Below are 22,263 nucleotides of genomic sequence, written 5' to 3' on the forward strand. Positions count from 1 at the left end.
GAGGACTTTCACCATTTTTAAGTAGTCAACTGGGCGGAACTCCCTATGGGTTAAGGATCACATAATTCCATCCAGGGTTCTGTTCAAAATTGAGATGGCCTCAATGGTGCTGTCCATGTTCTCACAGACACCATCATGGGACAGATACAATGTGTCTAACTATTTCTATGGGATATTCTCTGTGAAAGAGACAGAAGGACGTGAGACATCCTACTCGATTATTCTTACTGGTTCATATCGAATCAATTAACTAAGCAGACCAGACCCAGCTGCTATCACATTGGTGCCAATGGGAGAGCCACCCCGTTAAGCAGACAGATGTAAAAAAAAAAAAAAGGGTTAACAGCCTGAGTGGGACATCTTAATTGATTCCCCATCTTTCGTGATGACATATTCCACTTTACTTCCGGGTCATGTCCCCTAATCTTTTGAATGTGCTTGACGATTATATCATTACATTCGTGAAAAAGTGGTCATTCAAGATATATATATAATTATATATGTGAATTAATTTACTTCTGTCTGGGGCCTTTTATGGCGTTTTTGGCTTGATGACCATTGCGCTACATTTTTGCCCATTATTCATATTCTTTTTAAATTGACAAACAATTCAATGAATAAAACGACTTTCTAAACAATCCATGACTATTACAGTATGGGCTCCCGAGTGGTGCAGCGGTCTAAGGCACTGCATCTCCGTGCAAGAGGCGTCACTACTATGGTTCGAATCCAGGCTGTATTACATCCGCGACGCTCTCCATCCAACCTGACAGAGCCTGAGCAGATCTGCAGAGAAGAATGGGAGAAACTCCCCAAACTCGTGATTGGGAGTCCCATAGGGCAGCGCACATTTGACTGGGTAGGGTGTCAATTGTAAATAAGAATTTGATGTCAACTGACTTGCTTAGTTAAAGAAAGGTTAAATAAGTAAATAACATTTTTTTTAAATGGGACGTTCTAAGGATCCCGTTTAGACGCTTTAAATAACTAACAAGGCCACTTCCTGCAAAATGACGAAACATTCATTGACGCATGCGCGCATAACATGTGACATTTTCCACCAAAGATGTAGACGTATTTCACGTTTATTTCTGGGACAAGGAGAAACGCAGAGTTGAAACGTGCGTTTTGAACTGCACCTTCGGTTGTAATAGAAAGTTCCAGAAACAGCATATGCAAAATAACAATTCATTTGTTATCGACAACTTTCGTGAAGTGAAATAATGTCCGTCATCGCAGAGGAAAATGTCCGTGGCGGTAGTGTTTTCAAGGAGATCAATGCTGATGATGAAGACAGTCAACCCACCGAAATCGAGAGTCTGTGCATGAATTGTTACCAAAATGTAAGTAGCTAGCTAGGTAACGTTAACGAGCTAGCTAACACACAGACCAGTTAAGTAAACGTATTGAATTGTCTAATTCTGTATGATTGACTGTCATCCAACATGTTTTCTCTCACTCTTTGTAGGGAATGACACGTATTCTTCTTACGAAGATTCCTTTCTTCAAAGAAATTATCGTCAGTTCTTTCACCTGCCCCAACTGCAGTTGGTCAAACACTGAAATCCAATCAGCTGGTCGCATACAGGATCAAGGCATCACCTACACACTCAATGTCAAGTCAAAACAGGTAGCCTATCTAACTAGGGAGGGGAAATTAACGAACTGCTACACGGTCACTCACTATATATGGGAAGTAGCTAGCAGATTGTAATGGGCTATTGTGATGCTCCATTTTAGCCGTTACATGATCGGTACTGTTTGGCGTAGAACAGAATTTGACTATCTTGTAACAGCGAATGGAGCATTACATTAGCCCGTTACAATCAACTAGTTACGTATGGAAACTTTCTAGAGCCAGTAAAATTTTGCACTAAAACACAAAATAAATTTTAAAAATGGTTAAACTAGTGAAATATACAATGCCTTAAAAGTATTCATACCCCTTGCCTTATTCCACATTTTGTTGTTACAACCTGAATTCAAAATTGATTCAATAATTTCTCAGCCATCTACACACAATACCCCATAATGACACATTTTTGGAAATAAATTAGAAATATCTAAATATCTAATTTGCTTAACTATTCACAGCCCTGAGTCTATCACCTTTGGCAGCGAATACAGCTGTCTTTCTGGGTCTCTAACAGCTTTCCATACCTGAGTTGTGCAACATTTGCCCGTTTCTTCATTTCAAAATTGAAGCTCTATCAAATTGCTTGTTGATCATTGTTAGACAACCATTTAAGTCTTGCCATAGATTTTCAAGCAGATTTAAGTCAAAACTGGGCCACTCAGGAACAATCAATGTTGTCTTGGTAAACAACTCCAGTGTATATTTGGCCTTGTTTTAGGTTATTGTCCTTCTGAAAGGTGAATTCATCTAGAGTCTGGTGGAAAGCAAACTGAACAAGGTTTTCCTCTAGGACTATGCTTAGCTCCATTTGGTTTATTTTTATCCTGGAAAAACTCAACAGTCATTAACGATTACAAGCGTACCCTTAACATGATGCAGCCACCACTATGCTTGAAAATATGGAGAGTGGTACTCAGTAATGTGGTGTTTTGGATTTTGCCCAAATATAACACTTTATTCAGGACAAAAAGTGAATTGCTTTGACACATTTGTGGCAATATTATTTTAGTTCTGTGTTGCAAACAGGATGCATGTTTTGGAATATTTGTATTCTGTACCGGATTCCTTATTTTCACTTGTCAAGAGGAAACAGCATCGTTTAAGTTGTTTTTAGGAATAACTACTTTTAAACATTCAATTTTTTTCTAATTAATCAGTGAAAAGCTGCTGAATGAGTCTAAAAATGTGCTGGGATTTATTTTGATAATATCCCAAATCATTTAAAACAACTTTGTCCTGTGTAATCTAGCTAGGATGCAGTTCCTTTCCCAGGCATATGCTTAACCACTGACATGTGGTAGGCTTTAAGATGTAGCTTGCCTAAAATCAGCCTGAGATACCAATTCTTGGTATACAGTCTGAAACAAAACTTGTTAAGTTTCCTTACAAGCCAGAATGTTTAGAATTACACTCATTTACTCTACTGGTTGTCTGAGGTTGGTCCTAAGTAAGTAGAAATAATTTGAGACTATCTATAGGAAAGTATTATTACCCAACATTTTAGAGCACTGGTACTGCTGTTGAAATTTCAATCACTTGGCACTTGTGCAAAACCATAAACACCTGCAAGACTTCTGTTAGCATGTGTGCATGTACTTGCGTCTTGTGCATATGCTTTTGGTCACGAGCAAAGAAATCTTATTTGCCACACAGAGACCCTTTTTTTGAAGTCTGTTTAATAGTTTTTTGTTGATATATTGGCAAGAATTTTGACCCTCTAGGACCAACCCAATCCACAGAGTAAATTCAAATATAATTTTATTTGACATTTGACCAACAAGGGACTTTTTTTTTCCTATGTATATGTGCGTGGCTAGCAACAATTGGGAATACTAGCTAGCCTGATTGCCTGTCTGTGCTAGCTGTCTTGTCACTCATTGTCATGCCAAACATTAATGGAGTTGGCATTGACAAGAGGAGAAACAGATCTGTGACTAGGCTAGCTCAAGATGAGCTGTTAAGGAGTGTGGGCTAGCCTATTCCTTTACTGTCCAATATCAAAAGTTTGTCAAATGCACCAAATACAACAGGTGTAGGTAGCCCATACAGTGAAATACTTAAAAGCTCTTTCCCAATGTTAGAGTTAAATAATAATAAGAAAAACATGAAAAATAAACCATTATGTTCAGAGGTAAACTGGCTCTGGCAGCCGACACAGCCTGATACTCAATCTAACCTCAAATAGATTTGCAATTTTGAAGCAGTTCTAGAAGCACGTCTATGAACAATTTTAATATCACATCAAAATCATTTTACAAATACAAAATATACACTTACACAGTTGCAGCTGATTTAGTATTTTTTCTGGCGTTCTTCTTCCTTTACACACAGGTGTTTAGAGATGTTAGAAAAGTTGAGGATTTAGGCCTACTCAAGTGTTTTAATACAAAAGTCTGAGGCCTTTTTGTTTTCACCTCTCTTACTGGGCGATGTGCTCTGGACCTGCTCCGACTTGGGGCCAAGGTGAGGCCACTGGTACTTTTCAGCTTGTATTTACATAACCAAGGTTAAGAGTTAACAATGGCTAACTTCTCTGGGATATGTGGGGCGGTAGCGTCCCACCTCACAAACAGCCAGTGAAATTACAGGGCACCCAATTCAAAACACCAGAAATCCCAAAATTATAATTCCTCAAACAAGTATTTTACACCATTTTAAAGATAAACTTGTTGTATATCCAGCCACAGTGTCCGATTTCAATAGTGCTTTACTACGAAAGCACACCAAACGATTGTTAGGTCTGCACCTAGTCATGGAAAAACAGCCATTTTTCCAGCCAAAGAGGAGTCAAAAAGCAGAAAGAGAGAATGAATCACTAACCTTTGATCTATATCAGATGACACTCATAGGACTTCATGTTACACACTACATGTATGTTTTGTTTGATAAAGTTCATATTTATATCCCAAAATCTCAGTTTACATTAGTGCGTTATGTTCAGTAATGTTTTGCTTCCAAAACATCCGGTGATTTTGCAGAGAGCCACATCAATTTACAGAAATACTCATAAAACATTGATAAAAGATACAAGTGTTATGCATGGAATTTTAGATCCACTTCTCCATAATGCAACTGCTGTGTCAGATTTCAAAAACTTTACGGAAAAAGCACACCATGCAATAATGAGTACAGCGCTGAGACACAAAAACAAGCCGTACAGATACCCGCCATGTTGTGGAGTCAACAGAAGTCCGAAATAGCAATATAAATATTCACTTACCTTTATCAGAATGCACTCCCATGAATCCCAGTTCCACAATAGTTTTTGTTTGATAAAGTCCATAATTTGTCATACCTCCTTGTTGTTCGCATTTAGTTCACAAATCCAAATGCATGAGTCACGATCAGTAGGTCCAGACGAAAAGTCAAATTACCGTTAGTCCGTAGAAACATGTCAAACGATGTGTAGAATCGATCTTTATGTTTAACATAAATCTTCAATAATGTTCCAACTGGAGAATTCCTTTGTCTTTAGAAATGCAATGGAATGCAGCTACCTTCACGGGAGCGCGCGTGATCAGCTCATGCCAGACACCTGGTTGAAACAGCTCTCATTCTCTCGCCCTTCAAACAAGGTTCTAAAGACTTGAAATCTAGTGGAAGCCTTAGGAAGTGCAATATGACCCCATAGACACTGTATATTTGATTGGCAATGACTTAACTACAAACCTCAGATTTCCCACTTCCTGGTTGGATTTTTTCTTCCTGGCAGGTTTTTGCCTGCCATATGATTTCTGTTATACTCAGACATCATTCAAACAGTTTTAGAAAACACTTAAGTTTCTATCCAAATCTATAAATTATATGCATATTCTAGCCTTATGGCCTGATTAGCAGGCAGTTTACTCTGGGCATCTTTTTATCCAAGCTACTCAATACTGCCCCCCAGTCCCAAAGAAGTTAACCCCTTCCACTGTTAACACCTCACAAAGCAACTATGGTGATAATGCAGAGGTGGTTGATTCTGTTCATCACAAGTATTGTCACTCTGACGCACACAATTCCTCCAAAAATAACACTAGAGCCAATATTAACATAATCACTGGTGCTGTAATGGAAAAACCGTAACAGTATGGCTGTGGGTTTCGTGTAAAAAAAGAAAATACGTTTTAGATTAATTTTACCTTTTGTTTTTCGACAATTATTTCTTGATGATAGGAAGCCTTTGGAATGTTACTTTCATATCTAAAACTATCACAAGTGAGAATTGTTAACATTTAGACAGATTGTCGGGACTGTTGTACATATTGGTTGTGCCGTCGTCAATGCTTCCCATGAGAACCCAAGAGGGTTCACTTAGGACCAGGCTAGATGCAGCACACTTGATTTTATATAGATTCATACTGTTTTCTTAGTTGGCTAACTTTATTTGATATTTTATTGTATATTTAGTCTTTTGTTATCGTGTTTTGTAGGATATGAATCGAGAAGTTGTCAAAGCAGACAGTGCAACCACCAGAATCCCTGAACTGGATTTTGAAATACCCCCATACACACAAAAGGGCTGTAAGTACTCCCTCAACTTTTTGTTGATTTGGATAACAATTTTCACTTTTCAGGCATACGTACCACTGATTCCAGAAATTAGGGTCACCTGTTGTCGGCCTTAGAATTGCTAGCTTGGTCTCAGATCTAGAGAATTTCCTCGTCTGTTCATCCAATAACTGTATTTTACTGTTGAGATTCCTCTTAGCTATATTACTGGAATCATTTATCATTTTTGTTTATACAGTAGGAATGTAACAATTCACCAATATGTATTGGTCCGCTGTTCAAATGTTTAAGATATGAGTGCGTCAGTCTGGGCATCCAAAACGATCCAAATGTAGCATGCGTCGGTCAGTCGGTTCAAAATCTGATTCACTAAAATAATTGGCTCCAATTACTTTCTACCTTCCGAAAATACCTAATTTTGTGACAACTGCATCCTCTCCTTCAGTGTGGAACTAAGCATGTAATCATGTTGACAGTCTTTGATCTCCAAGTAATTTTGCACGCATAACAACCCCAGGCAATATCAGTAGCCTAGTCAAACTGCGCAGCTTTGTGTGCTGACCAACGAAGGGTAGGTTTTTTTCTGATCTGGCACATCTGTGCATCACCTTCACCATTCAAATATGTTAAATGGCTTGTGCTTAATTAGTTGGGTGACAGCCAATGTCATTTGCTATGTCATTTTTTAAATCAAATGTACTGTTAAATTGTGTTTTACCGGAATAAAAGTAGCCTATGCTACCCCTGGAGAGACAACTCATCTGGCTATACTGTAGCCTACATGCTGATCGGGGCTTACATTGTATTTTATTTTGATTGTTCCGGTTCACCATAAGCAATAGTTTTTGTAGTTTTGCTTGAAACAATCAGTATATATGGTAATTTTTAGGTAAAGAATTTAATGAGGACAGCAATCACTTTTGCTACTGGCATTCAATGTTGCCTCCATTTTTTCGTCACTGAGCAAATTTCAGGTCTGTTGCGCACACTTCAATGTTGTCAAAATTCTACTGTGAACACTGAGGTTGTACCCGTTTAAGTTAGTTATAACAGTGGCCAATTGATCAGTGGCCTACCATTTTTTAAATATATATATATATATATATATATATATATTTTTTTTTTTTTAAAGGACAAAATGCATCCCATCAAATTTGAACATTGGCTGAATGATAGCGGTTCTATTTCAATGTGTGGTGTTTCCACTGGTCATTCAGACAAGGTGACTGAATGTTGTGGTGGTTGATGCAAGAAACCTTTACATTATTATTCCCATACCATTTATTATTAAGAATCAGACATGATGCTACCACCTACCTATTGGCTACTTGGTTTATTCAAGCCTGTCTCAAATTGTAACACTGCCCCTTTAAGACAGAAAAAGATTTTTACCAGACTTGCTTTTCAAAGGATAGAAATGCACACATTTTGTGCTCTAGTAGGAAGCAACCACTCCACCATTGCTGATAAGCAATTAGCTATAACTGGGCTAATAGCTCACTTACTCGCAAAGAATATGAACTGTGTGCACACGTGACTACATGCAGCTCTCGCTTTGATCTTAAAACAAGCGCATCTACTCGTGACCACTTATGCTGTGAAGACAGTCCAGATCAAAGTGAATGGCACAGATCCATGTATGGCAATGGTTTATTTGCGTACAGGGATACTGCAGCTCTGATTGGTTAACTTTGTACGGCTGAAATCCCACTAACAGGATCGATATGACAGCCAGTGAAAGTGCAGGGCGCCAAATTCAAACACATCTCAATTAAAGTTCCTCAAACATAAGTATTTTACACCATTTTAAAGATATACTTGTTGTTAATCCCACCACAGTGTCAGATTTCTAAAAGGCTTTATGACGAAAGCACACCAAACGATTGTCAGGTCAGTACCTAGTCATAGAAAAACAGCCATTTTTCCAGCCAAAGAGAGGAGTCAAAGCAGAGAGAGAATTAATCACTTACCTTTGATCTTCATCAGATGACTTATAGGACTTCATGTTACGCAATACATGTACAGTATATCACAAAAGTGACAAACACTGAAGAAATGACACTTTGCTACAATGTAAAGTAGTGTATACAGCTTGTATAACAGTGTAAATTTGCTGTCCCCTCAATAACTCAACACAGTCATTAATGTCTAAACCGCTGGCAACAAAAGTGAGTACACCCCTAAGTGAAAATGTCCAAATTGGGCCCAAAGTGTCAATATTTTGTGTGGCCACCATTTTCTAGCACTCCCTTAACCCGCTTGGGCATGGAGTTCACCAGAGCTTCACAGGTTGCCGCTGGAGTCCTCTTCCACTCCTCCATGACGACATCACGGAGCTGTTAATGTTAAAGACCTTGCACTCCTTCACCTCCCGTTTGAGGATGCTCAATAGGGGTTAGATCTGGAGACATGCTTGGCCAGTCCATCACCTTTACCCTCAGCTTATTTAGCAAGGCAGTGGTCGTCTTGGAGGTGTGTTTAGGGTCGTTATCATGTTGGAATACTGCCCTGCGGCCCAGTCTCCGAAGGGAGGGGATCATGCTCTGCTTCAGTATGTCACAGTACATGTTGGCATTCATGGTTCCCTCAATGAACTGTAACTCCCCAGTGCTGCAGCACTGATGCAGCCCCAGACCATGACACTCCCACCACCATGCTTGACTGTAGGCAAGACACACTTGTCTTTGTACTCCTCACCTGGTTGCCGCCACACACGCTTGACACCATCTGAACCAAATACGTTTCTTGGTCTCATTAGACCACAGGACATGGTTCCAGTAATCCATGTCCTTAGTCAGCCTGCAAACAGTTTGCTGAAGACAAGCATTCTTGTGCATCATATATAGAAGAGGCTTCCTTCTGGGACGACAGCCATGCAGACCAATTTGATGCAGTGTACGGCGTAGGGTCTGAGCACTGACAGACTGACCCCCCTCACCCCTTCAACCTCTGCAGCAATGCTTGCAGTACTCATATGTCTATTTCCCAAAGACAACCTCTGGATATGACGCTGAGCACGTGCACTCAACTTCTTTGGTCGACCATGGTGAGGCCTGTTCTGAGTGGAACCTGTCCAGTTAAACCGCTGTATGGTCTTGGCCACTGTGCTGCAGCTCAGTTTCAGGGTCTTGGCAATCTTCTTACAGCCCAGGCCATCTTTATGTAGAGCAACAATTATTATTTTTTTCAGATCCTCAGAGTTCTTTGCCATGGGGTGCCATGTTGAACTTCCAGTGACCAGTCAGTATGAGGGAGTGTGAGAGTGATGACACTGAATTTAACACACCTGCTCCCCATTCACACCTGAGACCTTGTAACACTAACGAGTCACATGACACCGGGAGGGAAAATGGCCAATTAGGCCCAATTTGGACATTTTCACTTAGGGGTGTACTCACTTTTGTTGCCAGTGGTTTAGACATTAATGGCAGTGTATTGAGTTATTGAGGGGATGGCAAATTTACACTGTTATACAAGCTGTACACTCACTACTTTACATTGTAGCAAAGTGTCATTTCTTCAGTGTTGTCACATGAAAATATATATATACTCAAATCTTTACAAAAATGTGAGGGGTGTACACTTTTGTGATGTACTGTATGTTTGGTTCGATGAAGTTCATATTTATATCCAAAAATCTCAGTTTACATTAGTGCGTTATGTTCAGTAATGTTTTGCTTCCAAAACATCCGGTGATTTTGCAGAGAGCCACATCAATTTACAGAAATACTCATGATAAACATTGATAAAAGATACAAGTGTTATACATGGAATTACAGATCCACTTCTCCTTAATGCAACCGTTGCGTCAATTTTCAAAAGAACTTTACGGAAAAAGCACACCATGCAATAATCTGAGTACGGCGCTCAGGCACACAAACAAGCCATACAGGTACCCGCCATGTTGTGGATTCAAGAGAAGTCAGAAATGGCATTATAAATATTCACTTACCTTTTGATCTTCATCAGAATGGAATCCCAGTTCAACAAATGTTTTGTTCGATAAAGTCCATCAATTATGTCCAAATAACTCCTTTTTGTTTGAGCGTTTAGTTCACAAATCTAAATTCATGACGCGCAGACCAGACGAAAAGTCAAAAGTTCCGTTACAGTTCGTAGAAACATGTCAAATGATGTATAAAATCAATCTTTAGGATGTTTATAACATAAATCTTCAATAATGTTTCAACCGGAGAATTCCTTTGTCTTTAGAAATGCAATGGAACACAGCTACCTCTCACGGGCGTGCGCCTGATTGAGCTCATGGCCTTCTGGCAGACTCCTTAGTCAAACAGCTCGTATTCTCTCCCCCTTCACAGTAGAAGCCTGAAACAAGGTTCTGTTGACAGCTAGTGGAAGCCTTAGGAAGTGCATTTGGGCTAAATTTACACTCTTGGATATAAACTACAAACCCCAGATTTCCCACTTCCGGGTTGGATTTTTTTCTCAGGTTTTTGCCTGCCATATGAGTTCTGTTATACTCAGACATCATTCAAACAGTTTTAGAAACTTCAGTTTAAAAAAAATCCAAATCTACTAATAATATGCACATCTTAGCTTCTGGGCCTGAGTAGCAGGCAGTTTACTCGGGGCACCTTATTCATCCAAGCTACTCAATACGGCCCCCCAGCCATAAGAAGTTAAAGCACACGGGTCTGTGTAGTGTATGGGCCTTAGTCGCGCCTACTCCAATGCGCTCTGCGTACATGAACATCTCTAGCATAGTTATTTTATTTTCTCTGTATGTTGCATTGAAAGTGGCTGATATTGCATTGACTCGATCACAGTTCCCACAGTAAAGGGAAACGTTGATAGTGTTAACTATAAAGTTCTCTTGCTATTTCTTCTGTGCTGCAGTCCCGGTGGGAGAGGGAACATTGCACACTGCATGGTCTAATCTGAGAAGAAAAGGTCACTTGAAGTCTGTCAACTTCCAAACGGTCTAAAACATTTGAGACGGGGGTGAAATCCAAAGTTGTGCTATATATTCATTGGCTATGTCAGCTAGTTTTCTAAGATAAATATTGATACATTATTAGCGCTAACAATTTTTTTTCTGGTAGTTGCCCAGGTTCCCTAATGGCTTCTCTCAGGTGCCTACATAAACCAAAGACCTAGACAGTACATAATACACACACACACACACACACACACACACACACACACAGATCCAGCACAGAGAGGCCCAGCTCCTGAGCTCCATCAGCATCAGATTTTAAAATTGGAAAATTAATGTGTTTATGCAACAAAAGTTGCATCGGTTCGTTCCTCTAATCAAACCAAATTCCACTGAATAGTTTCAAACTAAAAACCCATCTTTCCTGTATCGGAGAATTGTCTGGAGAGAGATGCATATCCCTATTATACAGGTATTTTCCGAAGGCAGCACAGTGTTGTAGGCTAAACTTGACTTAATTAATCCAACTGTTGTAGTAAATGAATCTTCATGCGCTTAGGAGATGAAGAACAGTTGTACAGTAGCCATTAACTTTTCCTCTTGCTCCCTAGCACTCTCTACCATCGAAGGCCTCTTAGACCGTGCAGTTGCAGGGTTGGAGCAAGACCAGCCACTAAGAAATGTATAAGCTTTGTTTACTTTGATTTTACTAAATGCCATACGTACACTACCGTTCATAAGTTTGGGGTCACTTAGAAATATCCTTGTTTTTGAAAGAAAAGCATGTCTGTCCATTAAAATAACATCAAATTGATCAGAAATACAGTGTAGACATTGTTAATGTTGAAAATGACTATTGTAACTGGAAACAGCATATTTTTAATGGAATATCTACATAGGCGTACAGAGGCCCATTATCAGCAACCATCACTCCTGTGTTCCAATGGCATGTTGTGTTAGCCTTTTTAAAATGATAAACTTGGATTAGCTAACAGTGAAAACTGGCTTAAAGCAGAAAAGACAGAGTGGGAGGCCACGGTGCACAACTGAGCAAGAGGACAAGTACATTAGGGTCTAGTTTGAGAAACGGACGCCTCAAGTCCTCAACTGGCAGCTTCATTAAATAGTACCCGCAAAACATAATTCTCAATGTCAACAGTGAAGAAGGGACTCTGGGATGCTGGCCTTCTAGGCAGAGTTCCTCTGAGTGTCTGTTCTTTTTCCATTCTTTTTTCTTTTAATTGGCCAGTCTAAGATGGGGTTTTCTTTGCAACTATGCCTAGAAGGCAAGGATCCCGGAGTGCCGCCTTCACTGTTGACGTTGAGACTGGTGTTTTGCGGGTACTATTTAAGGAAGCTGCCAGTTGAGGACTTTATCCGTCAGTTTCTCAAACTAGACACTCTAATGTACTTGTCCTCTTACACCGGGGCCTCTCACTCTTTCTATTCTGGTTAGGGCCAGTTTGCGCTATTCTGTGAAGGGAGTAGTACACAGCGTTGTACGAGATATTCAGTTTCTTGGCAATTTCTCACATGGAATAGCCTTCATTTCTCAGAACAAGAATAGACTGACGAGTTTCAGAAGAAAGTTCTTTGTTTCTGGCTATTTTGAGCCTGTAATCAAACCCAAAAAATGCTGATGCTCCACATACTCAACAAGTCTAAAGGCCCGTTTTTGTTTCTTTAATCAGAACAGTTTATCTATGCTAGCATAATTGCAAAAGGGTTTTCCAATGATCAATTAGCCTTTAAAAATGATCATCTTGGATTAGCTAAAACAACATGACATTGGAACACAGGAGTGATGGTTGCTGATAATGGGCCTCTGTGCACCTATGTAGATATTCTATTTTTTTTAAATCAACTGTTTCCAGCTACAATAGTATTTTACAACATTAACAATGTCTAATAATTTGATGTTATTTTAATGGACAAAAATTGCTTTTCAAAGATGAGGACATTTCTAAGTGACCCCAAACTTTTGAACAGTAGTGTACTTGTAGCGTGTTGTTGACTAAATCATGTTTATGCTTGAAGGAAACTGCACCAGAAGTTGCTGTGAAAATCAGTGAGTTCATTGATAAATTGAAGAAGTTGAAAGAAGGTGAAAGTGGATTCACACTGGTATGTCCAATCGTATCGCTCAAGCCTCATCTGTGTTCAAGATTGAAGTTACATGCAATTAAACATTTCTAGCAATACAATCAAGGCACAGGTTTAATAAAAGTACAATGTTCTTTCTTTACTATGGGTTTCTTATAGAATGATCCTCTGTTTAAGATACCTGAGTATGTGTGTTATTGTAGGTCATTGATGATCCATCTGGGAACAGTTTTGTGGAGAACCCCTTTGCTCCGCAGACGGATGAGGCTCTCTCAGTCTGCAACTACACAAGAACTCCGCAACAGGACGCCCAGTTAGGAATAAAGGCGAGTAGTTTGACTTGACACATCACTACTCCTGTAAGAGGACATATCTGTGTTAAAGGCAGTGCCTCGGTTGCTGTCCTCATGTCTTGTGCCAATGCGTGTGGAATCCTCACAGGGTAGAAGAAAACAACAGACTGCAGATGCCATTTTGTAATTTGGCCCATGTTCACCAATAAACTTTAATCTAGCATAAGAATAATGCGACTTACATTTTTTTTAACATTTTTTTTATTCAGGCTGAAGACGAGGAGGAAGAGGAAAAGCCCATTAATGACATTGACAGTATGAGAAATGAGGTGTGATTTCCAGACTTTATGCCTCAATTTAGGTTGAGTTTTTCCTTAATTTACCCTTGAGTAAATATATCTAATTTCTCCCTCAGGTGTTGACATTTAATACGAACTGTCCAGAGTGCAATGCCCCAGCCTCGACAAACATGAAGCTTGTCCGTATCCTTTCCAGTCTCTTTGGTTGTGCCTCACGTCTTATACGGATTGAGAGGATCGAGTCTGCCTAGTAATTTGTGTGAATCTTCTCAAGGGGGCAGTAGTCGAATCAAACAACTTTATTTGTCACGTGTGCTGAATACAACCGGTGTAGACCTTACAGTGAAATGCTTACTTACAAGCCCTAACCAACAGTGCAATTTATAAGGAAAGAATAGGTATTAGGTAAAAGATAAGTAAAGAGGAGAAAAAAATACATAAAATGACAGTGAAAATTAACAGTAGCGAGGCTATATACAGGTGGTACCGGCACAGAGTCAATGTGCGGGGCACCGGTTAGTCAGGCTAATTGAGGTCATATGTACATGTAGGTATAGTTAAGGTGACTATGCATAGATGATAAACGGAGAGTAGCAGCAGCTTAAAAGAGGGGGTGGCGGGACACAATGCAAATAGTCCGGGTAGCCGTTTTGATCACCTGTTCAGGAGTCTTATTGCTTGTGGGTAAAAGCTGTTGAAAAGCCTTTTGGTCCTAGACTTGGCGCTCCGGTACTGCTTGCCATGCGGTAGCAGAGAGAACAGTCCGACTGGGGTGGCTGGAGTCTTTGACACTTTTCAGGGCCTTCCGCTGACACTGCCTGGCCTTCATGATTGTCTTGGTGTGTTTGGACAATGATAGTTTGTTGATGTGGACACCAAGGAACTTGCACCTCTCAACCTGCTCCACTACAGCCCCGTTGATGAGAATGGGGGCTTGCTCGGTCCTCCTTTTCCTGTAGTCCACTATCATCTCCTTTGTCTTGATTCTGTTGAGGGATAAGTTGTTCTTCTGGCACCACCCAGCCAGGTATCTGACCTCCTCCCTATAGGCTGTCTTGTCGGTGATCAGGCCTACCACTGTTGCAAACTTAATGATGGTGTTGGAGTCATGATGGTGTTGCAGTCGTGGGTAAACAGGGAGTACAGAAGGGGACTGGGCACGCACCCCTGAGGGGCTTTGGTGTTGAGGATCAGCATGGCAGATGTTGCTGCCTACCCTCACCACCTGGGGGTGGCCCGTCAGGAAGTCCGGGTTCCAATTGCAGAGGGAGGTGTTTAGTCCCATGATCCTTATCTTAGTGATGAGCTTTGAGGGCACTATGGTGTTGAATGCTGAGCTTTTTATTTCACCTTTCGTCTGCGTAGAGGTGGATCAGAGAATCACCAGCTGCAAGAGCGACATCATTGATGTATACAGAGAAGAGTCAGCCTGAGAATTTAACCCTGTGGCACCCCCATAAAATGAATAGTGTTCTCACGTAGGGGTTCCTTTTGTCCAGGTGGGAAAGGGCAGTGTGGAGTGCAATAGAGATTGCATCATCTGTTTGGGCGGAATGCAAATTGGAGTGGGTCTTGGGTTTCTGTGATAATGGTGTTAATGTGAGCCATTACCAGCCTTTTTCAAAGTACTTCATGGCTACGGACGTGAGCGCTACGGGTCTGTAGTTATTTAGGCAAGTTACCTTTGTGTTCTTGGGCACAGGGACTATGGTGGTCTGCTTGAAATATGTTGGTATTACAGACTATCAGGGGCATGTTGAAAATGTCAGTGAAAACAGTTGCCAGTTGGTTAGCACATGCCCGGAGCGCACGTCCTGGTAATCCGTCTGGCCCAGCGGCCTTGTGAATGTTTGAAGGTCTTACTCACGTAGACTAAGGACAGCTTGATCACACAGTCGTTCGGAACAGCTGATGCTCTCATGCATGCCTCAGTGTTGCTTACCTCGAAGCGAGCATAAAGTGATTTAGCTCATCTGGTAGGCTTGTCACTGGGCAGCTCGCGGCTGTGCTTCCCTTTGTAGTCAGTAATAGTTTGTAGGCCCTCACATCCGACGAGCGTCAGAGCCGGTGTAGTACGATTCAATCTTAGTCCTGTATTGGCGCTTTGCCTATTTGATGGTTTGTTGGCGGTGATAGCAGGATTTCTTATAAGCTTCTGGGTTCGAGTACCGCACCTTAAAAGCGGCAGCTCTACCCTTTAGCTCAGTGACAATGTTGGCTTCTGTTTGGTGTATGTACGAACAGTCACTGTGGGGACGACGTCCTCGATGCACTTATTGATAAAGCCAGTGACTGATGTGGTGTACTCCTCAATGCCATCGGAAGAATCCATGAACTTATTCCAGTATGTGCTAGTGAAACAGTCCTTGCAAAACAGTCCTGTAGTTTAGCATCTGCTTCATCTGACCACTTGTTTTATAGACTGAGTCACTGGTGCTTCCTGCTTTTAATTTTTGCTTGTAAGCAGGAATCAGGAGGATAGAATTATGGGCAGATTTGCCAAATGGAGGGCGAGGGAGAACTTTGTACACGTCTGTGTGGAGTAAATGTGATCTAGAATTTTTTTTTTTCCCCTTTGGTTGCGCATTTAACATGCTGATAGAAATTAAGTAAAACTGATTTAAGTTTTTCTGCATTAAATCCCCGGCCACAAGGCGCACTGCCTCAGGGTGAGTGGTTTCCTGTTTGCTTATTTCCTTATACAGCTGACTGAGTGCGCTCTTAGTGCCATCATCTGTCTGTGGTGGTAAATAAATAGCCATGAAAAAATATAACTTTCTCAGGAAAATGTGGTTTACAGCTTATCATGAGATACTCTACTTCAGGTGAGCAAAATCTAGAGACTTCCTTAGATTTTGTGCACCAGCTGTTTGCAAGTACACACAGACCCCCCCCCCCTTGTCTTACCGGAGTGTGCTGTTCTATCTAGCTGATGCAGCGTATATCCCGCCAGCTGAATGTTTTCTATGTTGTCATTCAGCCCCGATTCGGTGAAACATAAGATATTTGTTTTTGATGTCCCGTTGGTAGGATATTCGTGATCGTACCATGTCTAATTTATTGTCCATTGATTGTACATTGGCAAGTAATATTTTTGGAAATCTGCCCTTACCGTCAGCGAATCCTTACGAGGCACCCCGCCCTGTGTCCTCGACCTGCGTCTTTCTCTTGCCAATGATGTGGATTTTGGCCTTGTTGGGTGTCTGAAGTAAATCCTGTGCGTCCTGCTTGTTGAAGAAAAAATCTTAGTCTAATCTGAGGTTGAGTGATCGCTGTCCTGATATTCAGAAGCATTTTTTTGCCATAAGATATGGTGGCAGAAACATTGTTATAAATAACATGAAGGAGAAAAAACCCCGCATAATAGCACAATTGGTTAGGCGCCCGTAAAACGGCTGCCATTTCTTCCGGCGCTGTCTTTCCAAGCTAGCCAGGCTACTTGTGCTTGCGGATGCAGCTGCCACAGTACAAGCCACTTTTGAGAAGCAAACAAGAGGCGAGTGACAATGCCGACAGCATGGCTACTAACTAAATAAAATCATACCTCTGTGTCCACAGCTCGCTTACAAAATTGGCTCCAGAAGCGAACTAGGGGAATTCTTTGCTTATAAAGCAGATGAGGGCCAGCACACTGAAACAACTAAGCAAAAAGGTGTTACAAAACAGTGCAGTGAAAGGGAGGTTTAGGTCCCAAATGACATATCAAAACTATTTTACACATTTTAACATTATTCTACTAGCAATTCAAATGATTTTTAAGTGACAATGACATCAACATATATTCAGCATGACAATGTGAGCTTTATAATATGATTACAACCCAAAGGTAATGTGAAATGCACCTATGACAGGAATACATTTAGACTAAACCCACTTCGTGTTTGTCTGAGCTTGCTAGCAGTAGCCAGCCAGCAGACCAGGGGGGGAGCATTCTACCTTCAGAGTTGAAATGCATTCTGGGAATCGTGGTATGCTGTGTAAAGTCCATTGTAGAGACTTGCACTATAGAAGCTTAATGTTTTATGTCGATTTGGAAATAAAATATTCTTTAATACATCAAATTATTTAGTTGTAATTAATCATAGGTCTAATAAATGTAATTTGACCCAATATTATGGCCATAGACAAGCAAATTAACCCTATGTATCAAATACATTTTACAATAGTTTAGATGTATTGTACAAATATTTTGTATGCTCAGAATCTAATATGGTTTTGCATAAGGAAAATGCAAGATTCTTTTATTTAATATTTTTTAAGGAAATTAAATATAGAATATATTTTGGCTTTCTACTGTTCATCAATATTTTGGTTCAATGTTTATTTTGTGACTAGCTAATACCCTTTTTTCATTTCGGTATTGAGTATCATGCTTAACCTGGTAGCGGTATCGAAGTCAAAATGTAGGTATCGCGACAACTCTAGTTCACTCAAAAGCCATTTACGCACCTTATTCATTTTGCGCAAGTGTTCTTCTCTTTTGTAGAAAAATACATTGAAAGTATAGGGACCGTTACTTTAATCAATGCGAATGGCAATCAGTGTTTACCATCTATTTTTACCACTACACCACTGGTCCCCAGTAGTGTCCTATGATAAAGGTAGTGTATAAAGTTTAAATGTGTAAGGTGTAGGTATCCTCCTTTACAATAACTCAAGAAATCCCCCATTTCAAAGAAGTCATTATCATGGCAACAAACTGTGATGACTGTGGACATCGAACCAACGAAGTAAATTTACTCTTTTTTTTTCTCTTTTTTTCCCCCTTTTTTAAAAACCATTCATTCATTGTCAGGCACATTTTATTGAAGGCATATTCATAGATTGCAAATTTGCTAATATGACTGCATGACTATCTATTCTGTGGTTAAGGTGAAATCTGGTGGAGCCACAGAAGAGCTGGGCACAAAGATAACCCTTCACCTCACTGACGTGTCTGACATGTCCAGAGATCTTCTCAAGGTAGCCCCCTCCATTGTACTGCCTGTTTATCTGACATTCACTAGTTTCCTTTTATTATGTCATTGCATTAACTTGGTCCCAGTTCCGTTTGTTCTTTTTCCAACTCCGTTGCTGCCATTGTCATGCCAAACAATACATACACCAGGGATTATCAACTAGATTCAGCCGCGGGCCGCTTTTTTTTTTTTTCTTGAGTGGATGGTCAGGGAGACAGAACATAATTAGAAATTATTTGTTGGCAAAAAATTGACCGTAAGAAACCCAAACAGATATATTTGACAAAAAACAATCATTTCAAACCTTGCTTACATTTGTATATGATCACTAGGCAGGGAATCCTAGTGGTTAGAGCGTTGGACTAGTAACCGAAAGGTTGCAAGTTCAAATCCCCGAGCTGACAAGGTACAAATCTGTCGTTCTGCCCCTGAACAGGCAGTTAACCCACTGTTCCTAGGCCGTCATTGAAAATAATTTTTCTTAACTGACTTGCCTAGTAAAATTAAAAGTAAAATTTAAAAAATATATAAACAGTATCGCTCTATTATGCAAATGGGGAATACTTTGGAATAGATTTCCAAAAATGTAAGTCACTTGGAGCTGATTTGCTGGTGTTTTTCCAGTCTTATTTCAAACAATAAAAAACATGTTTTTTTATTTGGACCCCCTTGGCCCAAATTCGGCTCGCGGGCCCGCCAGTTGGGGAACCTTGACATACACCCAAAACTGTGGAGGATATAAACATAATAAAGTCAAAGGACTTGTTTCCATTGTGGTCCTCGAATAAAGCATACAAAGAGGAACATGGAACTTTTTCACAGGAGAGCAATCCTATTCCTGAATCATGTTGGAGTTTACTCAACCATGCTAGTTTTGTCATGTTGTGGTTGTTTGTGCAGTCGGAGACGTGTAGCATCCTCATACCTGAGCTGGAATTTGAGTTGGGGATGGCGGCTGTCGGTGGCAAATTCACCACCTTGGAGGGACTCCTCAAAGACATCAAAGATCTGGTAAACCCTTTTAATGCTTTATTCAATCGGTTGAGAATTAGAGGGGGGACTAGATGAAGGGAAGATGCATTATGAACGGTGATCACAGGGATTGAACTCCAGTCTCCACTGGAGAGTTGTATATGTTTTAACGCCGCTTGTGTTAGCTCTAGTCCACTGGCTCTGCACTAGGTGTACTTTTGGCTTGGTGGATACTTTTGCCAAGGCTGATGTGCTGTAATTCTAAGGCAGTGGTACACAACTCCAGTCTGTGAGGGATGCTGTGTCTGCTGATTTCATTTTCACCTTTTTAATTAGTGACTGATTTTAGACCTGTGAAGCCAGGTGTGGCCAATCATTTACATTAATTTATTAGTTAACTTCTATGTAGAAACCAAAACCAGCAGGCCTGCTTCAAGGATTTGAGTTGTGCACCCCTGGTCTGCGTTCTTTCACTGTGTACTTTGTTATTTTTAATTAATGTTTCTCCTCCACTTTGTTTTCCTCCAGATTGTTTCTAAAAATCCCTTCACTTGTGGAGACAGCTCCACTTCAGATCGAACAGAGAAACTTAAGCTTTTTGGACAGAAGATTGACAAGGTTAGAGGCATAAAATTATTGAAAAAGTCTATCACTACTGTTTTGTCTGGATCTAGCTATAGCTTGAGTGTACTTACAACTGTTAGTGACGTGTGGAATTAAATGTTTTTACATTTATTTTCATAACTTACTCAGGTGAACTCATTGGCGTATTGTCTCACTCTGTAATTGTTGTTTAAGATCCATTCCATCCATTTTTTTCCATTTTGAGCTTATTGCAATTTTTTTAAACAGAATGTTACCAATTGGCATAACAGTTGTAAATACTAAGTGTATCTACACTGTAAATGCATTGTAACTACCATGTAAATAGGGCTTTTTGGACATTTCATGTATTGGGAAACTAGTTTTTATAGTTTGTAAAATAGGAGGCATTTATTCACTTTTATACAGTAAGTGTATTCTGGACCTCAATCATCAAATAACTGTTAGTATGACATTTTTGTACATTTGAGTAATTTAGCAGACACACTTATGCAGTGCAACTTACACTGCAATTAGGGTAAGTGCCTTGCTCAAGGGCATATCAACAGATTTAGTCAGTTCGGGGATTCGAACCAGTGACCTTTTGGTTACTAGACCAACGCTCTTAATCGCTAGGCTCCCTGCCCTGCAGATATTTTATTTAGACTTCAGAAAATCTCATGCAAGAATTTCACATTTGATTGATCAAACTTGACTGAACTGCTTATTAGGGTACATATGCTGTATCTAAGTATGTTTGGCTAGACAATAAAGTAGTTGTTAAATGCAGAACAGTCTGGCGGCACCCATGCTGAAACTGTATCTAAAAGTGAAATGGAGGCTGGAGTGGGACTTTAAAATGCCTCTTCTTTTGAAAAATACTGTAGATCATGGCGGGAGACATGGATGTTCACATTGTTCTCGATGACCCTGCAGGGAACAGCTATCTCCAGGTACTAGGGCACTTCTCTTTCTCAGGTCTTTAAAGGGATCATTTGGGATTTTGGCAATGCATCCAGGATGAAGGAAGTAAGATGTTTCGCAATCCAATGCTAACTTGTGTTAGCATTGAATGTCTACAGGAACAGCTAGCATGCTGTGCCCATAGACTTCCAGTCATTGCGCTAATGCTAGTTAGAAACGGTCTTCATACTGGACAGTTATGGTATCCACATCTGCTTCGGGGGAAGTAGATAAAGGGCCTCATTCCCCAAATCCAGGACTATCCCTTTAAGATTCAAACACAGTCTCCTCCCACTGGATAAATTTGTCATTTTTCATGAATCACATTTTCATTTCATGCCCTTGTTCATTGATGTACTGTCTGAATGTAACGAATTAGAATGTATTTGTCTCATGTTTGTCTGCAGAACATCTATGCGCCTGACCCAGACCCAGAGATGACAACTGAGAAGTACACCAGGACCTTTGAGCAGAACGAAGACCTTGGTCTGAATGACATGAAGACAGAGGGTTATCAGAAGTAAGGACTTCTGCAGCAGAAGGGTTGATCTTACATAAACAATGCATTCTTTGGAAATTAATTTGAGACATTTGCACTCACTGAAGTTCACAAGGACAGATGTCTTGCAGTTTTGATATTTGAGCACAATATGGTTGAAAAGTGAGATCTTATTTAAAATAAAGCAATCAATATGTTTATAATTTGATTAGTAAAGTATGCATTTTTTTTGAGAAATGCACTAATAATCATGCAATTGAAAGTGTTTTTGCATCTGGTTGTTAATGTGATTCTGATTCAGTGGAATAGACTGGTTGAATTGGCCTTCTACATTTATCTTGATGTGTCCTGTTCAATGGGAATAAATAAAGAATATACACTGGCTGCTGTATACAAATGATTATCGGCTTTTGTTCGTGTACCTTGCCTTGTATAAATACCTTATCTATAATAAAACACTGCACTGCATAATTGCCCACAGATCTTCAAAGAACCAATTCTATATTCATTTCAATGCGCTGTGTCCTTTGTTCATGAGCTCCCTGATGGAAAGTTCCCGGATTGTGA

At 40.2% G+C, this 22,263-nt stretch overlaps 1 protein-coding gene across 2 annotated transcripts; it reads left to right on the top strand.

Annotated features, from left to right (window-relative positions):
* Positions 1-1,026: 1,026 nt before the first annotated feature.
* On the top strand, positions 1,027-22,176 carry LOC112258005 (zinc finger protein ZPR1-like). Of its 2 annotated transcripts, XM_024432040.2 has the most exons (14): positions 1,031-1,343; positions 1,469-1,630; positions 6,052-6,142; positions 11,639-11,709; positions 13,065-13,151; positions 13,334-13,456; positions 13,693-13,752; positions 13,839-13,905; positions 18,382-18,452; positions 18,595-18,684; positions 19,581-19,691; positions 20,181-20,270; positions 21,122-21,187; positions 21,605-22,176. In XM_024432040.2, the coding sequence occupies exons 1-14, from the start codon at positions 1,224-1,226 to the stop codon at positions 21,719-21,721; spliced, it is 1,326 nt and encodes a 441-aa protein (XP_024287808.1). In that variant the 5' UTR covers positions 1,031-1,223; the 3' UTR covers positions 21,722-22,176. The 2 variants fall into 2 exon arrangements, with proteins under 2 accessions (XP_024287809.1, XP_024287808.1); XM_024432041.2 differs by lacking the exon at positions 21,122-21,187 and having other exon boundaries at positions 1,027-1,343.
* The last annotated feature ends 87 nt before the right edge of the window (positions 22,177-22,263 follow it).

The sequence above is a fragment of the Oncorhynchus tshawytscha genome, linkage group LG09, assembly GCF_018296145.1.
Source record: "Oncorhynchus tshawytscha isolate Ot180627B linkage group LG09, Otsh_v2.0, whole genome shotgun sequence".
NCBI lineage: Eukaryota > Metazoa > Chordata > Actinopteri > Salmoniformes > Salmonidae > Oncorhynchus > Oncorhynchus tshawytscha.